The 26,281-nt window shown below is 29.9% G+C and overlaps 1 protein-coding gene and 3 long non-coding RNA genes across 4 annotated transcripts; all 4 read right to left on the bottom strand.

Annotated features, from left to right (window-relative positions):
• LOC111621129 (gastrula zinc finger protein XlCGF57.1-like) lies at nucleotides 1-24,130 on the bottom strand. The gene is made up of 8 exons (XM_023363199.1): nucleotides 24,121-24,130; nucleotides 23,574-23,942; nucleotides 20,132-20,497; nucleotides 18,545-18,576; nucleotides 16,444-16,957; nucleotides 7,602-7,633; nucleotides 7,456-7,524; nucleotides 1-486 (listed from the first exon to the last, which is right to left on the bottom strand). Exons 1-8 carry the CDS (start codon nucleotides 24,128-24,130, stop codon nucleotides 49-51), a joined length of 1,830 nt encoding a protein of 609 aa, XP_023218967.1. The 3' UTR covers nucleotides 1-48.
• LOC111621144 lies at nucleotides 1,000-2,719 on the bottom strand. Its single transcript, XR_002756009.1, has 3 exons — nucleotides 2,580-2,719; nucleotides 1,552-2,389; nucleotides 1,000-1,477 (listed from the first exon to the last, which is right to left on the bottom strand). It is a non-coding gene; the product is annotated as an uncharacterized LOC111621144 (long non-coding RNA).
• LOC111621145 lies at nucleotides 21,672-22,910 on the bottom strand. The gene is made up of 3 exons (XR_002756010.1): nucleotides 22,771-22,910; nucleotides 22,328-22,586; nucleotides 21,672-21,930 (listed from the first exon to the last, which is right to left on the bottom strand). It is a non-coding gene; the product is annotated as an uncharacterized LOC111621145 (long non-coding RNA).
• A 1,194-nt stretch (nucleotides 24,131-25,324) lies between the features above and the next one.
• On the bottom strand, nucleotides 25,325-25,900 carry LOC111621143. Its single transcript, XR_002756008.1, has 3 exons — nucleotides 25,783-25,900; nucleotides 25,472-25,518; nucleotides 25,325-25,398 (listed from the first exon to the last, which is right to left on the bottom strand). It is a non-coding gene; the product is annotated as an uncharacterized LOC111621143 (long non-coding RNA).
• Nucleotides 25,901-26,281: the final 381 nt, after the last annotated feature.

Raw genomic sequence — 26,281 nt, 5'->3', positions numbered from 1 at the left:
TTAGATATTTTTCAAAGAAATGTACTAAAATCATTTGCACAAAAGTCATTATTCATTACTATTATGATGTTTAATAATATGATAATCTAAAGAAGGCTTAAAACGAAATTTTTGTGAGCAATGGTTACACGAGAATGGTTTCTCTCCGGTGTGAAGACGAAGATGTCGATTCAGATTTCCTTTATGTGCAAAACGTTTCTTGCAATGATTACAAATAAAAGATTTCTCACCGGTGTGAGTCTTGACGTGGTTTTGTAGAATGCTGGAATGGATAAACTGACGATTACAGTATTGGCAAGACAAGAGCCCTTCTCCAGTGTGAATCCTTCGATGATATTTTAACCCATTTTTCGAAACGAATTCTTTCTGGCAACTGCCACATCGATACTTCCCATTTCTTGAGTTCTGATTGTTTAAACCTGTAAAATATAAGAGCATTAAAACTAAAACTCCCTTCAATTTATTGCTAATCGAATATGTAAATATCTAAAATTAATCTCTGATTTTAAAGGATTGTTAAAAAGTGTGTGCAGATAAAAAAATTTTCCTTTTAACAAGTTTCTTTAAACTAAAGTTTAAACCTTACAACTAACTGGACCACATCACATCACACCATAGATCATACATAAACTGCTTACAGCAGTATTCACAAATATTTTCAATCAAAATAACCATACTATCACTAATTAATGTAATTTATACATTTATCTCAAAACAATTTATATGAAGTGTATTTTAAGAAATAACATATTTCGAAATTATTTAAAATATCTTCTTCATTTCATTTTCTGTTTCTCTTCGTTTTCATATTCTTGTATAATTCTTCATTTGTTACTCTTCTCTTTATTGGGTGATAGTGAATCTGAAAATAAAGTTTTCAATAAATTCAAATACGAGAATGACGTCTTACATTATTTTATAAAACAAATTAAATAATTTTAGAAATTCTTTCTTGGACACGCCACAAAATTAAAGCAGGGTTCAAGGTCTGAAAAATAAACGAATTTAAGTTAATTTTCTTAAACAGAAATACATACACATATGAAAAGCATTGATTAATTAATATTACGATATTTAAATTAGTTTTATCCGCTATGTTTAGAAACAAGTAGTTCAGATAATGCTGTGTTTTACGAAGAACCTTTCCTTTTATTTTCATGTTTACACAGCTTTGATTTAAGATTTTAAAATTTTAAAAACAACCATTTCTCACATTTTCTTCAAAATTGTGGTTTTAACAATGCGTAAGAAAAAATGAAAGATGTACTTACGTTTGTGTACATTTAGCCAGGAAACTTCATTCAACAGAAAAACGTAAAGCACTTTCTATACTTGTTAGCACACCCCACAAACCAAACTCTAGGGCCATTCGATAGATCAAAAAATCTTACCTGATAAATCGTCTTCAGCTAGTTACGAAATCTTTCTTTTTTTTCTTTCTAACGTAAATGTCAACGAGATTTTCTTCAGATCAGCACTGTAAATCATTACTTTAATTTCTTGAATGTTAAATTAAAGTGACGCCTATCAAAGGAATGATAAAAGACAAACCCATTTCTGCATTAGATTTACATAAGCTTCCGTTCACTTCGTCATACAGAAGAAAGTACAACAAAATCATAACTCTGTCTTCACATACGCAAAGAATTGTGAGGTATCAACAGAGTTTAAAATGAAACTATCCTCGACTTTTCTCTACACGAAAGACAACGAAAAGACGTCAGTAGTAACGAGCGAAGTGTTGCGTGTTAAAGCTATTTATTCTCGTTTCTTCTTCTCTTTTCATTTCTGATGGAACCGAAGACGACGGCAGAAAAACAAATAGACACGGTTCCTTCGATTTCTTCGCGAAAGATTTGACTCATCAGGAAAGAAGTTAGAATCTATTCAATAATTGAAATATAAATACAGTTTACCACTTTTCTATCTGAATGGGCATTTGCTACTTTTCTCCGTAAATGAACTGTCAATTTTGTGAAAAAAGTAAGTGACACCATCTAATATTTAAATTCCAATTGTTTTCATTTCTGTATTTTTTCGAAATTTACAAATGAAATTCGAAAAATAATATTTTATTCGATTATTATTGAAAATAGATGAATACTTTAAAACTATAATTATTTATAATTATTAATAATGAGGGGTGATTTATTGTGACACGGTCACAATGCCGGGCTGCAGTTTTTAATCATTTAAAATATATGCTCACCTGCAATTAGCAATGTCGATTAGAGTCGTGCCGATTATATATAACTGCTTTCGGGAGAAAACTTTTCAATTGAAATAGAGTGACTTTCGGTTTGCATCGGAATTTCATGAACAGGTAATCGAGACATCCCGCTGCTTCTAACGATTCCATAATTTCTCTCGTCTTTCATCTAACTTCGTTCTGAAGATATAATAATTCAATTAACAAAACATTCAGCATTTAAACTCGTCATGGATTTTTATACATTTTTCGAAATATTTCTGTAGGCGTTTCGAAGAATTCTGACCATTGCAATAAGAACCAACTTGTTCAATTGTCTTCTAATCAATAAATTAAAACAGCCCCCGACAGACTGATTATAAAGTTTTACCTTTGAACGGCCGAGAACTGTTCTTCCATTTCTCCTCGGAACAATTTCCTGCTCCAAAATAAATTAATAACACAAAATATCTCTCGTCTTCGTTCTTGTCTTTTAAATATTGGGTTGTAACGGAAATTTTCTCAAATTTGAATAAGTCCAGCAGCGCCGTCTGTAATTTCAGTTGTAAGAAACTTCCATTTTTGCTGATATTTTTTATCGTAAAATTAAGCGTCAAATTTCCAATGGTATTTTACCCGAATAGAATTTACTAGGAATCATATCACTCATTAATAATTCACTATAAATAAATATTTTCGAATTTTAATATACAGTGCCGCTGGTTAGTTTTTCGACCTGGAGACGGGATTATCATAATGAATATTCAATAATCGTTTATTCTACAAAATTTATTTATAATAAATTATTATTAATATATATTAATTATTATGAAAATTTCCGCTTTGTGAGATTTGTAATATTACATATAATAAATGATTACTTGCTTAGAANATAAGTTCAAATATATAATATGCCAACAATTACCGGATTATATTGGGCTATTATATTGCAATTATTAAATAATATGTCACTAGAACAGTGGTTCTCAACCTTTTTTTCGTCACAGCATACTTTTACTACTTTAAAAATTTTACAGCACACTGACAATAAAATAAATTGTAAAAAATTTTACTTGGTTAATTGAGGGCTGTACAGTACCTATAATATAGAGTATTTTGTAAAAATAGCATACGATAATAATTTTCAATGAAATATAAAATGAAATTGCATTACAAAATAAACAAAATGTTTATTTAATGATAAATTACAAAATTATATTTAATGCGAAATTTTAGCTTGGTGTTTTTTGATAACTTCATTTATATTTGGGCGTAAAAATGATAACTCTACTCTCATTTCGTGATCCAGATTTAAAACACTGAATCTCTTTCTTGTTTTTATGTTGGTCAAAGGAGGAAAATCCAAGTTCGCATAAAAAAGATGTGGAAAATTGTAATTACACACTCAAAGCTTTTTTGTGATATTGTCGGATAATCGTATCTAAGTTTAATCCAGTACGAATTACAGTAGAGCCTCGATTATCCGACCTAATTGGGGACTGGGGTTGATCGGATAATTGAAAGGGCGGATAACCGAAAAGTATGAAAACATCTATTATTAGTGTAGTATATTATTATATCGCATGTAATTAGTATGTTAATATATCGCTATTAACCTACTTTGCGTTGAATTTTCATCGATGTTAAGCCTAACAAAAATTTTTTAAAATAATAATCGTCGCTATTGTATCGTTAAAAATTAGAAAGTTAAGCCTCGTTTTAAGACTGGCTCCCTTTCATGGTCGATGCAGTGTTGCCAGCTAAAACACTTAAAAATAATATTAAAGTAGCCAAGACATAGCCAAATATTGTAGCGCCACATCATTTGAAATTTGCCGACTAGGACGGTCGGTTGATAGGGGGTCGGATAATCGAGGCTCTACTGTAGTTGATTCTTCTGAATGTTTTGAAATTAAATCTCGGTTATTACGCACTGAAATTAGTTCTTCCTCTTCTGTGAAAGTTAACTCATACACTAACGTGTCGTTTATCACCAATGGATTTCGAATCCAATCAAATTTTTTTTATGTTTAAATTTGGAAAGTAATAAACAATTCTTTGCTCAACTATTGTCAAATGATCAATAACTATTTTATGAATTATTTTATAGCAGTCTTTTGGAACTGACTCAAATTTTTCTAAACTATATTCTTGTGCCTTATCCTTCCATAAAGTAATTTTTTTTAAATTTAAATTCCAACAATTTATAGGTGAAGTTTAAAATATTTTCATTCGGTCCTTGCATACTTGTATTTATGTTATTAAAATAAACGAAAATATCAGACAAGTAAGCTAGCTTAGCACACCATACTTTGTCATCCAACAAATCAACAAAATCATTATTATCTTGTTCAAAAATAACTTTATCTCGTCTTTTAATTCAAGCATGAGCGATAACACCTTCCCTCTAAACAACCACCTAACTTCCGTGTGCAATAACAACGATTCGTATTTCGACTCCATAGCATGGCATAGTTGACTAAATAGGTGATTTTGCAATGGTCTTGATTTTATATAATTAATCATTTTAACACGTTGTTCCTGCACTATTTTTAATTCTGATGGTAATTGTTTTGTAACAAGTGTTTCCCGATGCAAAAAACAATGGGTAACTGACATATCTGCATTATGTTTTCTTACATGTGCTAAAATTCCTTTTATAGATCCAGTCATAGCGGGAGCACTGTCTGTGCAAATGCCAATGCACATACTGTATTCCACAAAACATTAATTTCTTGTAAATACGAATTAATAACATTGAAAATATGTTTTCCTGTTGAAAAGTCAGATAATTCACGACAACATAAAAATTGATTAATTATATCATTTTTGTGAATGAATTGAACGAATGCAATTAAGTGTGGTTTTCCCGTAATATCAGTTGTATCGTCGATTTGTAGTGCAAAATTAAAATTTGCAAGAGTTCTACCAGTATTTTTTTCGATATTTCGGGACAAGTCTAAATCCTGCGATGAATTGTGTCATTTGAAAGTGGTAATTTACAAATGTCAGTTTCTGCTGATTCACCAATCATTCTTTTTACAATTTTACGGCAAGCAGGTAATATAATTTTTTCAGCCAAATTATGTGGTTTTAATTTAAGAGCAATTAATTCAGCCACTTTATAAGAAGCTATCTGAACTTCTTCAGAAATTTTTATTTGTTTGGATCTTTGCAGATAATTGCTGAGAATGCAAATCAGACTTTTACATTCTCTGTTTGTATCTATTATAAAAATTTTAATAATATTTACTGAAAATTTGTTTTATCAACTTAAATGAAAACTACTGTAAAATATTTAAAGCGTTTTATTAATTCATAAGCCACGTTTAACTATAACTAAAAGTACATAACAATTACTTGTTAAAAGTGCTATCATTATATGATGATTTAAGAAAACTTTTTATTGTTCTTTCAGTCGTGAAACTAAAGCTACAAAGATAGCGGACATTAATAAATTCAAAACTGTACTTAATCTTTATTATGTTACATAAGTGATGCCTAACAACTATTTCAAAAGATAATAGCTAATTGCAAAACTTTCACATAGTCATAAGTTCAACCCCTCCTTCTGTTGACATTAAAATTATTGATTGTCTTCCACAGTGTGGAAAATGATTAAATTTGATTGTGCTGAAGATTATTTGCGTTAAGTTTTCAAAAGTTTGAGTTTAAAAAATGAGAAAAAATTAAACCTTTTTTTATAAAAACAGAACATGGAAATTAAGAGCAAAGCCATGTTTTTCAAAGACTGCTTGCATTTCCAAATAAATTGGTCACAATCGGACATACGAACACCATAAGTAGCATGTTCTTGCGTTATTGAATCAGAGCAGATTTTCAGATTCGCATATTTTTTATAAAAGAATTTCTTACAACTATTTCAAAAACTATTAATTATAAAATATTTTGCAAAATCTGCGATTATTAAATTATTACAAACTTTAAGAACGCAATACATTGAATAGAAAAGAAGTAAAGAAAAGTAAAGTTAGTTTAAGTAGTAAATAAAAGCAAATTAGTAAAGAAAATCAAAGCACGTATGGCGAAAGACTTTAGTCTTTCGCCATACGTGCTTTGATTTTCTTTACTAATTGTAGTTTCTCTAAATCAACAGTCGGTACTTTAGCGATAATTTTATAAAACAAAGCCATAGAATTAAATGCTGTATGTTTCGATTTGAAATATTATATATCAAAAATTATCATGTCCTTCTCATTTTGTCTACAAATTTCTAAATCGATTTTCTGAGAAATTGCTTCAGATCGGTCTCTAATTTACATAATTTTATTTTTTTCCTCCTCCTATAAATAAATGCTTCAGTTCTTTCGCTCGCTCAATCACCATTATTTGTATCCAGGACTGCGAACTTACATAGTTTAATAACACCTACCTATACGTTATTAGATAAATATGACTAAATACCAATATTAAACTATAAAAATAAAACACAATGAAAATCTTAACGGCTTTAATCTAAAAGCAACGACAAAAACAGCTAGATAATTAATAGAGAAGAAAACAAGAAAGAAAAATCTGCACAGCCAGTTTTCATTAAACCTGATAAAACACAACGAAAAATAGAATATTTCAATATTGTAAACCCGCAGACAAATGTTAGATAACACACATTCTTACTTGAATAAAAAACTATGGAATTTCAAAATTCTCGAATTATGTTAGAGCGAAACCAGAATGTGTGTAGTACAACAAATAACACCAATATTTAAACCATGTTAGAACGAAACCGCCTTCAACAAGTGTCGTATTGCACGAGAAATAACTGGATTTCAGTAGCAAATTATTAAAGGTTTATGTTATCTTCGTGTAATTTAATTCATAAATCTGTTCACAGCTTTGTTTGTTGTTTGAAGCGATTTTCAGTTTTAAGAAGCCGGAGAATATGGAATGTAGTGTACTTGCCATCTAAAATGTAAAGCAAAATTATTATCAAATCTGTNATAAATCTGTTCACAGTTTTCTTTCTTATTTGAAACGGTTTTCAGTTTCAAGAAACCGGAGAAAATAGAATGTAGTGTACTTGCCATCTGAAATATAAAGCAATATCATTATCAAATCTGCTTAGAAAAAGATATTAAAAGAAAAAGTAATGCAACCTTGAAAATTATTTTCTTATCTACAACTAAAACTCCGCCTATTGAAAGTGACAAAGAGACATTTCCAAATCTTTTCATAAAATCCAAAATCTGAAAGTATGAATAGAAAATATAAAATAATTATTTATTAAATGATTATAGATAACATACCTTCATCTTTCTTTTCAGTCCAATATCACATCCTACGAATTGTCTGACGTCTTGAAACGTATTTTCCATCTGCACCAGGAAAAAAAAAAAACAGTATAGAAATATAATAAAAAAACACGTCGATACTGTATGTAGAATATAATTACCGTAAATGCGAGCGAACACAGTAGACATCCAGCTATTACGCAAATACACGTGAATATTATCATAAGTAAAAATAATATATACTTCATGTAATAATGAAATTCCAAAAATAAAAATGCGTAGCAGAAATAACTTGTACACCAAAGGACAAGAAAATAGATAATTACAACTACTAAATTGTACTTGGTATTCAATTGTTGTACGAAAAGCCAAAGCTCTTCGTGATGCAACATTAATTCGTTTAGCTTTTTCTGCAAATCTGAACAGACTCTTTTAATTAAATACAATTCCCGCGACAATTGTTCGAACTCTTGATGAACGATGATGCATATCAAAGCCGATATTAATAAAGTAAAACCGAGTTATCCTATAAGATAACTTATAGCTACGAAAATTTGGATACTACAGAATAGAGCTTCCCCACGAAAAAATTTTTTCTTCTTTTCTATGTAAGGATAAGAAACGAAAATCAGAAAAATCATAAATGAGATAATAACTACTATTATAATTATAGACACAAGCAGAACAATTTTTGTCAATAAGTTATAATTATTCTTCATTTTGCTACGGAAATTCTCGTTCTTTAATGTCTTTATTAATCCTAATTTGGTTCTTTTGATGCATCTGAAAACAATACAATAACTGATAAACAGAGAAGAATATAACAATTTATACAATGTAGGATGAAGAGTTTTCAGTATATCAAATTCTCCGTTGCAAATTGAATATTTATCTAAACCGGGTATTGTTTTCCAAATGAGAAGTATTGCACGCTCCCAAAAAGAAAATTCGATTATTCGAACGTATATATTCATAAATTTTGAAATTTTACATATTTTAATTTTGTTTCGGCAATTGCAAGATTCGAACGGATCTAGCCCAAATATGAGGGCGGTCGTCCAACAAGGACTAAGGAAACAGTTCATACATGTTCCTTTCTGTAAATTTGGGTTCATGTTTATTGTCATCCACGCTTTACGAAGCAAAATGATGCTCTGAATAAAAGGGCTTGTTACATAAAGCCATTATCTCTAGAAGTACCATTATTGAAAATGGGCGATATTTAATATTTATTATATGAGATAATTTCGCCGAATTGAATTAAAAATTAATTAGCTAAGTGCATGCTTTATTCATTGGTAAATAAATTAAACGATGGAGCTAAAAGGCATCGCTGTAATGGTACTAGTAAGTCATTTTAATTCAGGATATGATAGTGTCTCTGTCAGGTGCAATAATAAATCAAGTTTATACGACAATGTGAGCCCAAGCGTTTTGAGGGTGTAAATTTTTGTGTTTAACGTTTCTAACATTAGATGATAAAAAAAAATTATTGCAAGTTCCCACAGAAATAGATTGGTTGCCGAGTCTTACACATCGACAAGATAGGATAAAAGAAAGGCAAGTCATCGCGCGTCTGCTAATCAGTGATCCCTCTTGGGATGCCGTGTGTCATATATGACACACGGCATCCCAAGAGGGATCACTGAAAGAATGAGAAGCAGCTCTGCTTTTTTGTTTGCTAAACAATTATATTTGTTATACATTTTGTCACTAGAGTTTAGTAAAGCTTATTAGACCACATGCATTTCAATGTGACAGAGACAAAGGAAAATATAAGTAATTGTCTGAGCATGTGTTTTTGGAAGTGATCATAAGTATGATTGCTTGATGTCAGTATTTAGTTTTTTCTATTTGTATTGATTATAATTTTACAATTTAAGCATGATTTTGTTCAAGAGACTTCTAAGATTATAAAAGAGTATTTTTAAAAAACTATATTAATAGGAGTATTTCATGAGATGAGCTAACTTTTCAACGTGTCGTATACGACACATTGTGTACATTACAGTGTATGAACTGTTTTCGTATTTGCAAGTTATTTACTTTTATAGATATTTGGTCATTAGACGGCAATATGTATTCTATCATTTATTTTCATTTTTTATTAAACTAATTAATTAATAAAAATAATAATTTATTTTTATTCATCACAAATTTTTGCTGATTTATTTTTGTCTGCTTATTTATTCGGTCTGAAAGCTTTTGTTTATTAAGAACTTATAAATTCTTAATATCATAAATCACATATTTATAATAAATGTCAATGATTTAGTTTTAATTTCTCATTGTCTCATTAAAATAGGAAAGGAACATGATAGGGCACATAATATTGATAGCAATTTGTTTGAACTGAAAGGCTGGTTCAGTGATAAAGACAGTGATAAAACATTTGTTCTTTGAGCAGACTGTCCTAGAGAATGGAAGTCATTAGTCTGCTCAAAAAACATATTAAAAAAGTGTCAAAATCGTTATCACATTCAGACAGTACAGACAATACGACAATAGGAACAATACAAATGACGAAGAAAAAGAAAATCACACAAAAAATACTCCAACTTTGCATCCCAGTGAAATACAAGGCAAAAGTGAAGCGAAACACAAGCCAGAAATCATTGCAAATGGCAAAAATTACCACTGCCCAATGAAAGAATGTAAATGTGTATGAGCAACAGTGTACTGTATCAAATCTGTGCCTTGGGAAAATAAAAATTGTTGCAAAGCATATCATACTTAAATATAAAATGTCAAATAATGTACAAAAACAGTCAAATAAACCATTTTTAAATGAACGAAAAGTTTGCATTTTGTACAGGTCCATTTTGAGAGATCCATTGTGTCATATATGACACATGCCAGTTTTTAATTAATGACCAGAACAAAAAACATTTAGAAAAATGACAATTTACTAATAAGTAACACCTAGAGGTCAAAAGCATAATAAAACTTCAATAAAAAATAGTTTTTTTCGGTAGTGGATCTCAAGATGTTATAAAATAAAATAAGCCAAATTATTCGAATACAAATTAAAGAAAATGAGATTTAAACGTTTTTGTAAAATTTTCATTTTATTAATTAAGCCGAAGGATTGGATTTCGTTTTCAGCCTAACTTTAAATATAAATTAATTAAATTAAGATTTTACTTTTTGCACAAATTTTAACACTTATTTTGAATATTTGATTAATATATTTTATACACGAAAAGAATAACTGAATAAAATAATTAAAGCTTATCATTTCTTCAGTTAATAATATAAAATTAAAATAGATCAGGGCCCATATTCTGGTCGATTATCTCTCGTTTCTTCTTTCATCGACAAATGACGTCAAATCGAAAAACGAAATTCCTCTCTCATACACATTGTCTTTGTAGTTGACGTCACGATTCTATTCGGTTGATTATACATGTTTGGGTTATCTGCGCGCGCAACTCGATATAGGATTTTAATAACCAATGAAATTGTAAAATTTTCGGAAGTGCGGAGTACGTAATCATAGATCACGTGGCAAGGAAAGCATGTGTTCAAATAAAGCACGTAATTTCGACGAATTTGTTATTTGTTTTATAACGTTTTTACAGATTGTAATGTCAATTTGTTTTTTAATTAAATTAACAAATAAAAATTTTAATAACCTAAGTTAGAAAAGTGTGCATACTTGGATATTTTTCGAAATATTACCATCTAATTTCTCCTTAACTATCTAAATAAGATTAACATCATATTCGATAGTTTAATAATTGATGTAGGATAATTAAAAAAAAAATTAAATTAGTGATGTTTCCGAGTAGGCACTGGAAAAAATCGGAAGGATTTTTTCTCCGGAAATATTCTTTCCCGAGTAGAGAACTTTCTCTAATACGATTGTACAGCGCGAGTAGCATCTAGCCGTCCATATTGGATATAACGAAATCCAGGCGAAAGACTGGTCAAAAGACAACTACCCGCTGGTCTGTGATAAACGAGAGAAGCGAAGAAAGAAAAAATTGTTCAGAATCGCATTTAGAAAGACGCGATGATCACTCGAGACGTAGACAAATGATTAGCCAATCAGCGACCGGCTTGTAAGAGACCAGAATACGGCCCAACTTTGCTTACAATACGTTCTATTGGTTCATTGATACGAATTTATTCGTATCAATGAGAACTATATATATATACTGTATATATTTTACATAATGAAAGAAAACTCATAACTTAATGCGGAGCACGCGGTCGTTGTTCAATTTATATTTGTATTTCTTTTCTTTATTTTATTGTATCTTATTTTATTAGTTTGTTTGATTCGGAATTTAATGTACTATTTAAATGGTTTCTATTTTGTTTATTTTGAATTTAGCACAGTTTCAATTAGTTAGTGATTCGATAAAAACAATCGTAAACGAACTAGTGTAAAGTTTCGTATAGCATCAATAACCTAATGATGACCCATTGAGTTGAAAACGTGTTTAACGTAATAGACAGTCTGTCAGTAGTAAGGTGTGTTTCATATACAGTATATATATTTTACTTAATTTTAGAATAATACATTTGAATGTATTTTTAAAATAAAAGTGAATTTTTCTCAACATTAATTTAATTAATTAATATTATTAAACAGAATTATTCCAGGAGGATTGATTTTTTTAAAGTTTTGAATCTGTATGCAAGGAAGACCCTTTCATTACTGCGGAGGCAGATTCGTAACAAAACTCTACGCAGTNTGTATATGACACATTGCATCTCTATGTTACAATAATTACATTACAGTGTATGAACTGTTTTCGTATTTGCAAGTTATTTACTTTTATAGATATTTGGTCATTAGACGGCAATATGTATTCTATCATTTATTTTCATTTTTTATTAAACTAATTAATTAATAAAAATAATAATTTATTTTTATTCATCACAAATTTTTGCTGATTTATTTTTGTCTGCTTATTTATTCGGTCTGAAAGCTTTTGTTTATTAAGAACTTATAAATTCTTAATATCATAAATCACATATTTATAATAAATGTCAATGATTTAGTTTTAATTTCTCATTGTCTCATTAAAATAGGAAAGGAACATGATAGGGCACATAATATTGATAGCAATTTGTTTGAACTGAAAGGCTGGTTCAGTGATAAAGACAGTGATAAAACATTTGTTCTTTGAGCAGACTGTCCTAGAGAATGGAAGTCATTAGTCTGCTCAAAAAACATATTAAAAAAGTGTCAAAATCGTTATCACATTCAGACAGTACAGACAATACGACAATAGGAACAATACAAATGACGAAGAAAAAGAAAATCACACAAAAAATACTCCAACTTTGCATCCCAGTGAAATACAAGGCAAAAGTGAAGCGAAACACAAGCCAGAAATCATTGCAAATGGCAAAAATTACCACTGCCCAATGAAAGAATGTAAATGTGTATGAGCAACAGTGTACTGTATCAAATCTGTGCCTTGGGAAAATAAAAATTGTTGCAAAGCATATCATACTTAAATATAAAATGTCAAATAATGTACAAAAACAGTCAAATAAACCATTTTTAAATGAACGAAAAGTTTGCATTTTGTACAGGTCCATTTTGAGAGATCCATTGTGTCATATATGACACATGCCAGTTTTTAATTAATGACCAGAACAAAAAACATTTAGAAAAATGACAATTTACTAATAAGTAACACCTAGAGGTCAAAAGCATAATAAAACTTCAATAAAAAATAGTTTTTTTCGGTAGTGGATCTCAAGATGTTATAAAATAAAATAAGCCAAATTATTCGAATACAAATTAAAGAAAATGAGATTTAAACGTTTTTGTAAAATTTTCATTTTATTAATTAAGCCGAAGGATTGGATTTCGTTTTCAGCCTAACTTTAAATATAAATTAATTAAATTAAGATTTTACTTTTTGCACAAATTTTAACACTTATTTTGAATATTTGTTTAATATATTTTATACACGAAAAGAATAACTGAATAAAATAATTAAAGCTTATCATTTCTTCAGTTAATAATATAAAATTAAAATAGATCAGGGCCCATATTCTGGTCGATTATCTCTCGTTTCTTCTTTCATCGACAAATGACGTCAAATCGAAAAACGAAATTCCTCTCTCATACACATTGTCTTTGTAGTTGACGTCACGATTCTATTCGGTTGATTATACATGTTTGGGTAATCTGCGCGCGCAACTCGATATAGGATTTTAATAACCAATGAAATTGTAAAATTTTCGGAAGTGCGGAGTACGTAATCATAGATCACGTGGCAAGGAAAGCATGTGTTCAAATAAAGCACGTAATTTCGACGAATTTGTTATTTGTTTTATAACGTTTTTACAGATTGTAATGTCAATTTGTTTTTTAATTAAATTAACAAATAAAAATTTTAATAACCTAAGTTAGAAAAGTGTGCATACTTGGATATTTTTCGAAATATTACCATCTAATTTCTCCTTAACTATCTAAATAAGATTAACATCATATTCGATAGTTTAGTAATTGATGTAGGATAATTAAAAAAAAAATTAAATTAGTGATGTTTCCGAGTAGGCACTGGAAAAAATCGGAAGGATTTTTTCTCCGGAAATATTCTTTCCCGAGTAGAGAACGTTCTCTAATACGATTGTACAGCGCGAGTAGCATCTAGCCGTCCATATTGGATATAACGAAATCCAGGCGAAAGACTGGTCAAAAGACAACTACCCGCTGGTCTGTGATAAACGAGAGAAGCGAAGAAAGAAAAAATTGTTCAGAATCGCGTTTAGAAAGACGCGATGATCACTCGAGACGTAGACAAATGATTAGCCAATCAGCGACCGGCTTGTAAGAGACCAGAATACGGCCCAACTTTGCTTACAATACGTTCTATTGGTTCATTGATACGAATTTATTCGTATCAATGAGAACTATATATATATACTGTATATATTTTACATAATGAAAGAAAACTCATAACTTAATGCGGAGCACGCGGTCGTTGTTCAATTTATATTTGTATTTCTTTTCTTTATTTTATTGTATCTTATTTTATTAGTTTGTTTGATTCGGTATTTAATGTACTATTTAAATGGTTTCTATTTTGTTTATTTTGAATTTAGCACAGTTTCAATTAGTTAGTGATTCGATAAAAACAATCGTAAACGAACTAGTGTAAAGTTTCGTATAGCATCAATAACCTAATGATGACCCATTGAGTTGAAAACGTGTTTAACGTAATAGACAGTCTGTCAGTAGTAAGGTGTGTTTCATATACAGTATATATATTTTACTTAATTTTAGAATAATACATTTGAATGAATTTTTAAAATAAAAGTGAATTTTTCTCAACATTAATTTAATTAATTAACAGTATTAAACAGAATTATTCCAAAACGATTGATTTGTTTAAAGTTTTGGTTCTGTCTGCAAGGAAGACCCTTTCATTACTGCAGAGACAGATTCGTAACAAAATTCTACGCAGTGATGACATAAGTACGTTGGGCAAATCTTCCCCGAAAATTTTCAAAGGTGATCAAGACTCGAACACGAGTCTTTCCGATCGGCGAACTAGCATAATTGATAGTAGTAGTAACTTTGGCGTCGATTAATTTGTCAGTTACGCGATTCGGGTTTAAAAACATCATCAGTTTTTCTTATTCAGTTCAATGAAATTCAAACTCTTCGTAAGGCAAAAATCACTTTAATGTATTATAATGTAAAACTTCTCAAATACAAATGATACCTAAAAAATTATGTCCCGCAATGTTTAACGCTTATTTATTTCACTTTAATGTGTATACAGTGTTTAGAAGTTGGTTGTCTGTGTGATATATGTATTTTTTGAAATAAAAAGTTTTCGTTATTTTTTTAATNGATATTTTTCGAAATATTACCATCTAATTTCTCCTTAACTATCTAAATAAGATTAACATCATATTCGATAGTTTAGTAATTGATGTAGGATAATTAAAAAAAAATTAAATTAGTGATGTTTCCGAGTAGGCAGTGAAAAAAATCGTAAGCATTTTTTCTCCGGAAATATTTTTTTCCGAGTAGAGAACGTTCTCTAATACGGTTGTACAGCGCGAGTAGCATCTAGCAGTCCATATTGGATATAACGAAATCCAGGCGGAAGACGATAGACTGGTCGAAAGACAACTATCCGCTGGTCTGTGATAAACGAGAGAAGCGAAGAAAGAAAAAATTGTTCAGAATCGCGTTTAGAAAGACGCGATGATCACTCTAGACGTAGACAAATAATTAGCCAATCAGCGACCGGCTTGTAAGAGACGACAGACGATGACCAGAATACGGCCCAACTTTGCGTACAATACGTTCTATTGGTCTCATCGATACAAATTTATTCGTATCAATGAGAACTATATATATATATATATTTTACGTAATGAAAGAAAACTCATAACTTAATGCGGAGCACGCGGTCGTTGTTCAATTTATATTTGTATTTCTTTTATTNATGTAAAACTTCTCAAATACAAATGATACCTAAAAAATTATGTCCCGCAATGTTTAACGCTTATTTATTTCACTTTAATGTGTATACAGTGTTTAGAAGTTGGTTGTCTGTGTGATATATGTATTTTTTGAAATAAAAAGTTTTCGTTATTTTTTTAATTTTTTACTGTTTATGATTTCAAAAAGATGACATTTACGGTAAAAATTCACTTATTTTAATGTCTTTCGGATCTGCCAATAAAGACAAGTGGCAATAATTGATCTTCGTGCAAACACAATTACTTGTCATGTTTCTGAATACACTTAATACGCTCTAAATAAATGACACGTATGTAAACAACTAAAAATAACTGTATTAGTTTTTAATCAATGAAATTTGTATTTATTCTAAAAACCATTTTTTTCGGTACATAAATCAATTGTTTTATGCACAAAATGAAAATTACAAAACGAAGAAAATCAGTTTAGAAACGTCTTGTTTCATGTTTAATAAAATCTAAAATACGAGTATTACATATTTTTTGAAGAAATGTACTAAAATCATTCCCATAAAAGTCATTATTCATTACTATTATGATGTTTAATAATATGATACTTTAAAGAACATTTTAAACGAAATTTTTCTGAGCAATGATTACACGAGAATGGTTTCTCTCCGGTGTGAAGACGAAGATGTTCTATCAGATGATGTTTTTGCGTAAAACTTCGGTTGCAATGGTCGCAAGAGAATGGCTTTTCCCCTGTGTGGGTTCGAACATGTCGAATGAGAGTTCCTTTTTGTGTAAAACGTTGTTTGCAATGATCACAGGCAAAGGGTTTCTCTCCGGTGTGAATCTTGATGTGTTCACGTAGATGGCGGGATTGGGCGAACTGACGATTGCAGTATTGGCAAGACAAGAGCCCTTCTCCAGTGTGAATCCTTCGATGATATTTTAACCCATTTTTCGAAGTGAATTTTTTCTGGCAACTGCCACATCGATACTTCCCATTTATTGACTTCTGATTGTTTAATCCTGTAAAATATGATAAGATCATTAAAACCGAAACTCCCTTGAATTTATTGCTAATCGAATATGTAAATATCTAAAGTTTATCGCTGATTTTAAAGTACTGTTAGTGTGTGTGCAGATAAAAAAAGAATTTTCTTTCTAGGAAGATTCTTTAAACGAAAATTGATACCTTACAACTAACTGGACCACCCCACATAAAACAACAAATCATACGTAAACTGCTTACACCAGTATTTGCAAATATTTCCAAGCTACCACAAATTAATGTAATTTATACATTTATCTCAAAACAATTTATATGAAATGTATTTTAACAAATAACATATTTGAAAATTATTTAAAATATCTTCTTCATTTCATTTTCNGAAGAAAAACCTCTGTTATGCTGTTTATGCGAATAGCTACACTGTTTAGGTTTATTATAATAAAGTGTCTTAACGGATGTTTTTAATGTTGCCGGGAAAGTTAAAGATTTAGTTTTGTCTTCTAGCCAGTGTTTTACTGTTACTTCTGAGTTGGACTGTACAAAGAATTAAAGAATAGACTCGAAAGAATGAAAAAATTATTATTTTTTTATGTAAGCCTTTTAATGCTTCAAATGAAGAAAAATCTCTGTTATGCTGTTTATGCGAATAGCTACACAGGTTAGGTTTTTTTATGATAAAGTAACTTAACGGATGGCGCTACACACGCTGTTTTTAATGTTGCCGGGAAAGTTAATCAACTCGTTTCTGAATTATTTAAATTATTTTTACGTTAGAAATTTATATATATCTTACTTAATTCAGATTAAATTAAGACAATACGAATATTGTCTAAATTGATGACTAAAAGTACTAATTTCACAATACTCGTTTCTTTCTTTTGCAGAATGGATAATTTTAAAGAATTGAGAAAGTGACTCATCTCAGAAGTCGAAATTGATCTTTGAATGTAGCCGTAAGCCTAAGAAGCCTCGAGAAAAACGGTTTACTTCTAAAAAAATAAATCTTTTCTCTGCCGTGGTTATCTTCATGTTTCATCTTTGTCTTCACCATACAAAGACTCATTTTTTCATTCCGATTAAATGAAAGTTTATAGAACAACCATTTTGTGACGTCTACCGTCGACAAAGTGACAACAAAAAACACAGACAGTGTTTTTCGAGTTTAAAATTATTGTATTTGATTTATGTAACTAAAAAGATTATCTTACGCAAAGGTTTATCACATTCGATGTTTAGTCTAACATATTTATAAAATTTCTAAATTTGTACCCAATTTAAAGAATTTTTTAAATGTTTAGGTTGGGCACTCGGTGTGATAAACTCTTACGTACAGTACCTTTGTACTTTTGTAAATATAAGCCAAATGATATAATATGATATAGTGAGAGCCGAATTTGTTATCAGAAAAAATTTATGAAAACCTTTATTATGAATTATTATAAAATTCTTGTTGTTTAACCCAAGATAATTGTTACTTCAAAAAAGTACTGCTTAATACGGCGATAAACTGTTTCACACGGACTTAGTTTCTTGTTGGGAGTTACATATTCTAATTTTGTTTCGGCAAATGCAAGAGTCAAACGGATCTATCTGAAATATGAGGGAAGTCGTCCAACAAGGAATAAGGAAACAGTTCATACATGTTCCTTCTTGTAAATTTGGGTTCATTTTTACTCTGTATTCACGCCTCAGGAAGTAAAATGATGCTATGATTAGAAGTGCATGTTACATAAAGCCATTATCTCTGGAAATACCACAAATTCTTTATTGAACTTGGGTGATATTAAATTTTTATTTTGAGATAATATCGCGAAATTGATATAAAAATTAATTAGTTAAGTGCAGGTTTTATTGATTGGTCAATAAATTAAACGCTGGAGTTAAAAGATAGCACTGTAATGGCACGAATAAGACCTTTTAATTCAGGAAGTCGTAATGTATCTGTCAGATGCAAAAATAAATACAATTTAAAAATAAAATAATAAATAAAATAACAATCACACGACATCTTCCATGTTTAATGTTGTTATAGTAGAAAAATAAAACAGAGAAATTTATTGTCAAAAAAACCAGACATTTCAACAGTAATTTTTGTTAAAAATCACTGTTGAAATGTCTGTGTTGATTCATTAGAAAAAAAAGAAGGAAACAGCATGGAAAAACCATGCAGCACTGTGCAGAATTTTGTTTTCATTTGTGTGGGTGATGTTTCGGGTGTCATATCACATTTAATACAGAAAAGTCTAGAAACATTAAACCTTAATAAAAACATATACCTGGCACTACAGAAAGCTTCAATTATTTCGATTTGTATATCAATTAATATGTTTAATTAGGTCAAAGGTTTAGAAATTTGGCACAATTGCTTGAATACGAAGGGAATTCAATTGTTCAATTTTGATGGATGTTGGTCGAAAGAGTGAGTACATAAAGGAGTTTTATTCGTCATATTACATGAAAAGAAAGACTTTATGATTTTAAATTTTCCTCTGGTTATATTCTTATCATCATCATAAAGATGTTTCGCATCAAATATAAAACGTTTCCTCGAAAAAACTAAGTATAAATTGAAAATAGCGAAATTCAGCGTCTATCCAGAATTAAAAAACCAAATGAAACATAAGAAAAATGACCTCAAATAAAAATGACACATAATAAATTATGTCCCGTAATGTTAAATTCGTATTTATTTAACTTTAATGTGTATACAACGTTTAGAAGTTAACGGTCTGTGTGATATATCTCTTTTTGAAATGAAAAGTTTTCGTTATTAAACTTTTTTACTGTTTATGATTTTAAAAAACGCCGTTTACAGTAAAATTCCCTTATTGCAATAACTTTCGGATGCACCAATAAAGCGAGTGAGAATAATCGACCTTTGTGTGAACACGATTACTTGTTATGTTTCTGAATACACTTATTCTAACAATAAACGAACTCTCCGAAAATAATAGAAATAAATGTTATCGCCCTAAATAAACGACTCGTACTTAAACAAGTAAAAATAATTATGAATAACTATTACTTTTTAATCAATGAAATTTGTATTCATTCTAAAAAAATCCTTTTTTGGTACATAAAATCAATTGTTTTATGTACATAAAATCAATTGTTTTATGTACAAAATGACAGTTACAAAACCAAGAAAATCAAACTTTAGAAATTTCTTGTTTCATGTTCAATAAAATCTAAAATACGAGTATTACATATTTTCGGAAGAAATGTACTAAAATCATTTGCACAAAAGTCATTATTCATTACTATTATGATGTTTAATAATGTGATAATCTAAAGAAGGCTTAAAACGAAATTTTTCTGAGCAATGATTACACGAGAATGGCTTCTCTCCGGTGTGAAGACGAAGATGTCCTATCAGATAATCTTTTCGTGCAAAACTTCGTTTGCAATGGTCGCAAGAGAATGGCTTCTCCCCCGTGTGAGTTCGATGATGATGAATCAGATTTCCTTCTAGTGTAAAACGTTGTTTGCAATGATCACAAACAAAGAGTTTCTCTCCAGTGTGAATCCTTTGATGATATTTTAAACCATTTTTCGAAACGAATTCTTTCTCGCAACTGCCACATCGATACTTCCCATTTCTTGACTTCTGATTGTTTAAACCTGTAAAATATCATAAGAGTATTAAAACCGAAACTCCCTTTCAGTTTATTGCTAATCAAATATGTAAATATCTAAAATTAATCTCTGATTTTAAAGGATTGTTAAAGTGTCTGTGCAGATAAAAAAAAAAATTTCCTTTTGACAAGTTTCTTTACACTAAAGTTTAAACCTTACAACTAACTAGACCAGATCACCTCACACCATAGATCATACATAAACTGTTTGAAAATATTTGCAAATACTGACGTAGTCAGTATAAACATACTATCACAAAAAAATGTAATTTATACATTTATCTCAAAACAATTTATATGAAGTGTATTTTAACAAATAACATATTTGAAAATTATTTAAAATATTTTCATTTCATTTTCTGTTTCTCTTCATTTCCTTGACATATATTTTTCCTTTTTCATATTCTTGTACAATTCTTCATTTGTTTCTCTTCTTTTTATTGCTTAATAGCGAATCTGAAAATAAAGTTTTTAATGAAATCAGATACGAGAGTGACGTCATACATTATTTTATAAAACAAGTTAAATATTTCAAATTAAATAATTTTAGAAATTGTTTTATGCAAACGTCGCGCCACAAAATTAAAGATGATTTCAAGATCTGAAAAATAAACGTTTATAAGTTAATTTTCTTAAACAGGAATACATATACATGTGAAAGGCATTAATTACTTATTAATAGGATATTTAAAATAGTTTTGTCTGCTATGTTTAAAAACAAGTAGTTCAGATAATACTGTATTTTACAAAGATCATTTCCTTTTGTATTCATATTTCACAGCTTTGATTGAAAAACTTGAAATTTTAAAAACAACTGTTTCTAACCTTTTTCTAATCATTGTGGTTTTGACAATGCGTAAGAAAAAATGAAAAATGTACTTACGTTTGTTTACACTGTCAAGAAACTTCATTCAACAAAAAAACGTAAAGCACTTTCAATACTTGTTAGCACATTCCACAAACCAAACTCTAGGGCCATTCGATAGATAAAGAAATGTTACCTGAGAAATCGTCTTCAGCGACTTAAGAAATCTTCCTTTTTTTTCTTTCCAACGTAATCGTGAACGAGATTTTCTTCAGATCAGCACTACAAATCATTATTTTAATTTCCTGAATGTTGAAATAAAGTGACGACTATCAAAGAAATGATAAAAGACAACCTGATTTCTCCATGAGAATTTCATAAACTTCCGTTCACTTTGTCGTACGGAAAAAGTACAACAGTATCGTCACTCTGTGTTCCAATACGCAAAGAATTGTGAGGTACCAGTAATATATCAGTAAGAGTGTAAAATAAATGTATCCTCGACTTTTCTCAACTGGAAAGCCAACAGAAAGACGTGAGAAATAACGAGCGAAGTGTTGCGTGTTAAAGCTATTCATTGTCGTTTCTTCTCTTTTCAGTTCTGTAGGAACCGAAGACGACTGCAGAAAAACAATTAGACATGATTACTTCGATTTCTTCGTGAAAGATTTGACTCAACAGGGCAGAAGTTAGAATCCATTCAATAATTAAAAATATAAATACAGTCTACAACTTCTCTATCTGTGTAAATGAACTGCCAATTTTGTGGGATAAATAAGTGGCACCATCTAATATTTAAATTCCAATTGTTTTCACTTCTGTATTTTTCAAAATTTACAAATGAAATTCGAAAAATAACATTTCATTCGAATATTATTGAAAAGGGATGAACACTTTTAAACTATTATTATTTAAAATTATTAATAATCAGGATTGATTTATTGTGACACGATCACAATGCCGGGCTGCAGTTTTTAATCGTATTGATAATTTACTTCATTTAAAATATACGCTCACCTGCAATTAGCAGTGCCGTCGTACGTCATTCTTTTCTTTTAACAATAGAGTCGTGCCGATCATCTATAACTGCTTTCGGGGGAAGACTTTTGAATCGAAATAACGTGACTTCCGGTTTGCAGCGGAATTTCATGTACAGGTAATCCTTAGAGGCATCCTCCTGCCTCTAAGGATTCCATATATGCTGTCGTCTTTCATCTAACTCCGTTCTGGATAGTAAGAACTTTATACTGAAATATCCAGAAGTCATCAAAATAATCTGTAAAATAAGAATTCAGTTAAGAAAACACTCTGCATTTAAACCCGTTATGAATTTTTATAAACTTTTGGAAATATTTCTGTAGGCGTATCAAAGAATTCTCTATTGCAACAACCAACTTGTTCCATTGTCTTTTAATCAATAATTAAAACAGCGCCCCGACGGACTAAGTATAAAGTTTTACCTTTGAATGGCCGAGAACTTTTCTTTTATTTCTCCTTGGAACAATTTCCTAGTCGAAAATAAATTAATAACACAAAATATCTCCCGTCTTCTTTCTCGTCGTTTGCTCAAACGTCTCTTAACGATTGGGTTGTAACGAAATATTTTTCAAATTTGAATAATCCCAGTAGCGCAGTCTGTAATTCCAGTTGTAAGAAATTTCCATTTTTGCCGATATTTTTTATCTTAAAATTAAACATCAAATTTTCAATGATATTTTACTTTAATAGAATTTACTAGGAATCATATCTGATTAAAAATTTACTATAAATAAATATTTTCGAATGTTAATATACATTGCCGCTGGTTAGTTTTTCGATCTATCGTAATAAATATTCACTAATCGTTTATTTTTCAAAAACATCTTATTTATATTAGACTATTATTAATTATTATGAAAATTTCTGTTTTGTGAGATTTGTAATTTATACTAATATTATAAAGAGGTAATGCTTGGAAGTTTGGGTGTAGCGGGTAATCTCCGAAACTAATCATCCGATTTCAAAAATTCTTTCACCAATATTTAGAATGAAACTTCAGGGTGGACATAATCTGTATATTGTCCATTAAGCATTCATTTAAATTAAAAGATATCATCTAGGGTTAAGACTTTATGTCCAACAGATGGCGCTACGAGTACGACGACCTAAGTTTACTTTTCTGTGAGGATGAACTAAAGCAGATCATCNGTTCAATAAAATCTAAAATACGAGTATTACATATTTTCGGAAGAAATGTACTAAAATCATTTCCACAAAAGTCATTATTCATTACTATTATGATGTTTAATAATATGATAGTTTAAAGAACGTTTAAAACGAAATTTTTCTGAGCAATGATTACACGAAAACGGTTTCTCTCCGGTGTGAAGACGAAGATGTCTTATCAGATGATGTTTTAGTGTGAAACTTCGTTTGCAATGGTTGCAAGAGAATGGCTTCTCTCCCGTGTGAGTTCGGAGATGTCGAATCAGATTTATTTTTTGTGTAAAACGTTGTTTGCAATGATCACAGGCAAAGAGTTTCTCTCCAGTGTGAATCCTTCGATGAAATTTTAACCCATTTTTCGAAACGAATTCTTTCTGGCAACTGCCACATAGATACTTCCCATTTCTTGACTTCTGATTGTTTAAACCTGTAAAATATCATAAGAGTATTAAAATCGAAACTCCCTTCAATTTATTGCTAATCGAATATGTAAATATCTAAAATTAATCTCTGATTTTAAAGAATTGTTAAAGTGTCTGCGCAGATGATAAAAAATTTCCTTTTAACAAGTTTCTTTACACTAAAGTTTAAACCTTACAACTAACTAGACGACATAACCTCACACCATAGATCATACATAAACTGTTTGAAAATATTTGCAAGTACTGGTGTAATCGGTATAAACATCACAAATAAATGTAATTTATACATTTATCTTAAAACAATTTATATGAAGTGTATTTTAACAAATAACATATTTGGAAATTATTTAAAATATCTTCTTCATTTCATTTTGTGTTTTTTTTTTTTTTTTTCATTTCCTTCACATATATTCTTCCTTTTTCATATCGTTGTATAATACTTCATTTGTTTCTCTTCTTTTTATTGCTTAATAGCGAATCTGAAAATAAAGTTTTGAATGAAATCAGATACGAGAGTGACGTCATACATTATTTTATAAAACAAGTTAAATATTTCAAATTAAATAATTTTAGAAATTGTTTTATGCAAACGTCGCGCCACAAAATTAAAGCTGAGTTCAAGATCTGAAAAATAAACGTTTTTAAGTTAATTTTCTTAAACAGGAATACATATACATGTGAAATGCATTAATTAATTATTAATAGGATATTTAAAATAGTTTTGTCTGCTATGTTTAAAAACAAGTAGTTCAGATAATACTGTACTTTACAAAGATCCTTTCCTTTTATTTTTATATTTCACAGCTTTGATTGAAAAACTTGAAATTTGAAAAATAACCATTTCTAACCTTTTTCTAATTATTGTGGTTTTAACAATGCGTAAGAAAAAAATGAAAGATGTACTTACGTTTGTTTACAATAAGTCAAGAAACTTCATTCAACAAAAAAACGTAAAGCACTTTCAATACTTCTTAGCACATTTCACAAGCCAAACTCTAGGGCCATTCGATATATCAAGAAATGTCACCTGAGAAATCGTCTTTATCTTAGGAAATCTTCGTTTTTTTTCTTTCTAACGTAATCGTCAACGAGATTTTCTTCAGATCAGCACTATAAATCATTACTTTAATTTCTTGAATGTTAAAATAAAGTGATGACTATCAAAGAAATGATAAAAGACAAATCCATTTCTGCATGAGAATTCCATAAGCTTTTGTTCACTTCGTCATACAGAAGAAAGTACAACAGAATCATCACTGTCTTTAAATACTCAAAGAATTGTAAGGTATCAACTGAGTAAAAATAAAACTATCCTCGACTTTTTTCTACACGAAAGACAATGAAAAGACGTCAGTAGTAACAAGCGAAGTGTTGCGTGTTAAAAGTATTTATTGTTGTTTATTCTTCTCTTTTCAGTTCTGACAGAACCAAAGACGGCACGTAAACAAATAGACACGATTCCTACGTGAAAGATTTGATTCATCAGGAAAGAAGTAAGAATCCATTCAATAATTAAAATATAAATACAGTTTACCACTTCTCTATCTGAATGGGCATTTGCTTCTTTTCTCTGTATAAGACCTATCAATTTTGTGAAAAAAATAAATGGCACAGTCTAATATTTAAATTCCAATTGTTTTCATTTCTGTATTTTTTCGAAATTTACAAATGAAATTCGAAAAATAATATTTCATTCGAATATTATTGAAAAGGGATGAACACTTTTAAACTATAATTATTTAAAAATATTAATAGTGAGGGTTGATTTATTATGACACGATCACAATGCCGGGCTGCAGTTTTTAATCGTATTGATAATTTACTACATTTAAAATATATGCTCACCTGCAATTAGCAGTGCCCCCGTACATCATTTTTTTCTTTTAACAATAGAGTCGTGCCGATTATCTACCGTGTTTCCCCGAAAATAAGACATTCGCAGAAAATAAGACCTAGCACAGATTTTGCTGAATTGCGAAATATAAGACCTCCCCTGAAAGTAAGTCCTAGTGAAGTTTTTTTTTTTTAGTCGTAACGGTCATCGACCGATGGTTGAAAGTGGCCGTTGGCTTTTTGAAAGTACAGCCACTGATTGGTCAGCAGACAATTACGCCACGCGGCATGATTTGCATAAGACTATAGCTTGGTAATCACAGATTTGCATAACGTTACGGCTGGTGATGGCTAATTGGTCAGAGGGGAATCACGCCACATGACATTTGCATTGTGCTACGGTTCAGTAAGCACTAATTGAGCATCGAGTCCGATGTTGACGCTATAAAAAGGCGACAGTTGGACACACCGGATATACGTCATTCTCGTCTAAGTTCGACTTGGGAATTTT

The sequence above is a fragment of the Centruroides sculpturatus genome, unplaced genomic scaffold (genome assembly GCF_000671375.1).
Source record: "Centruroides sculpturatus isolate CEXI.00-Female unplaced genomic scaffold, Cexi_2.0 scaffold171, whole genome shotgun sequence".
In the NCBI taxonomy this organism is placed as follows: domain Eukaryota; kingdom Metazoa; phylum Arthropoda; class Arachnida; order Scorpiones; family Buthidae; genus Centruroides; species Centruroides sculpturatus.
Note: the sequence above shows the minus strand (reverse complement) of the source record. Positions and strands in the feature narration are given on the sequence as shown.

What these genes read in the sequence shown, in the direction of transcription:
- LOC111621129 (XM_023363199.1), bottom strand. An exon ending in ACATCATAATAGTAATGAAT is followed by an intron (nt 20,498 to 23,573) that starts AATGACTTTTGT and finishes TCTTATGATATT; the next exon opens with TTACAGGTTTAAACAATCAG. An exon ending in TGTGTTCGCTCGCATTTACG is followed by an intron (nt 7,525 to 7,601) that starts GTAATTATATTC and finishes TTCCTGGTGCAG; the next exon opens with ATGGAAAATACGTTTCAAGA.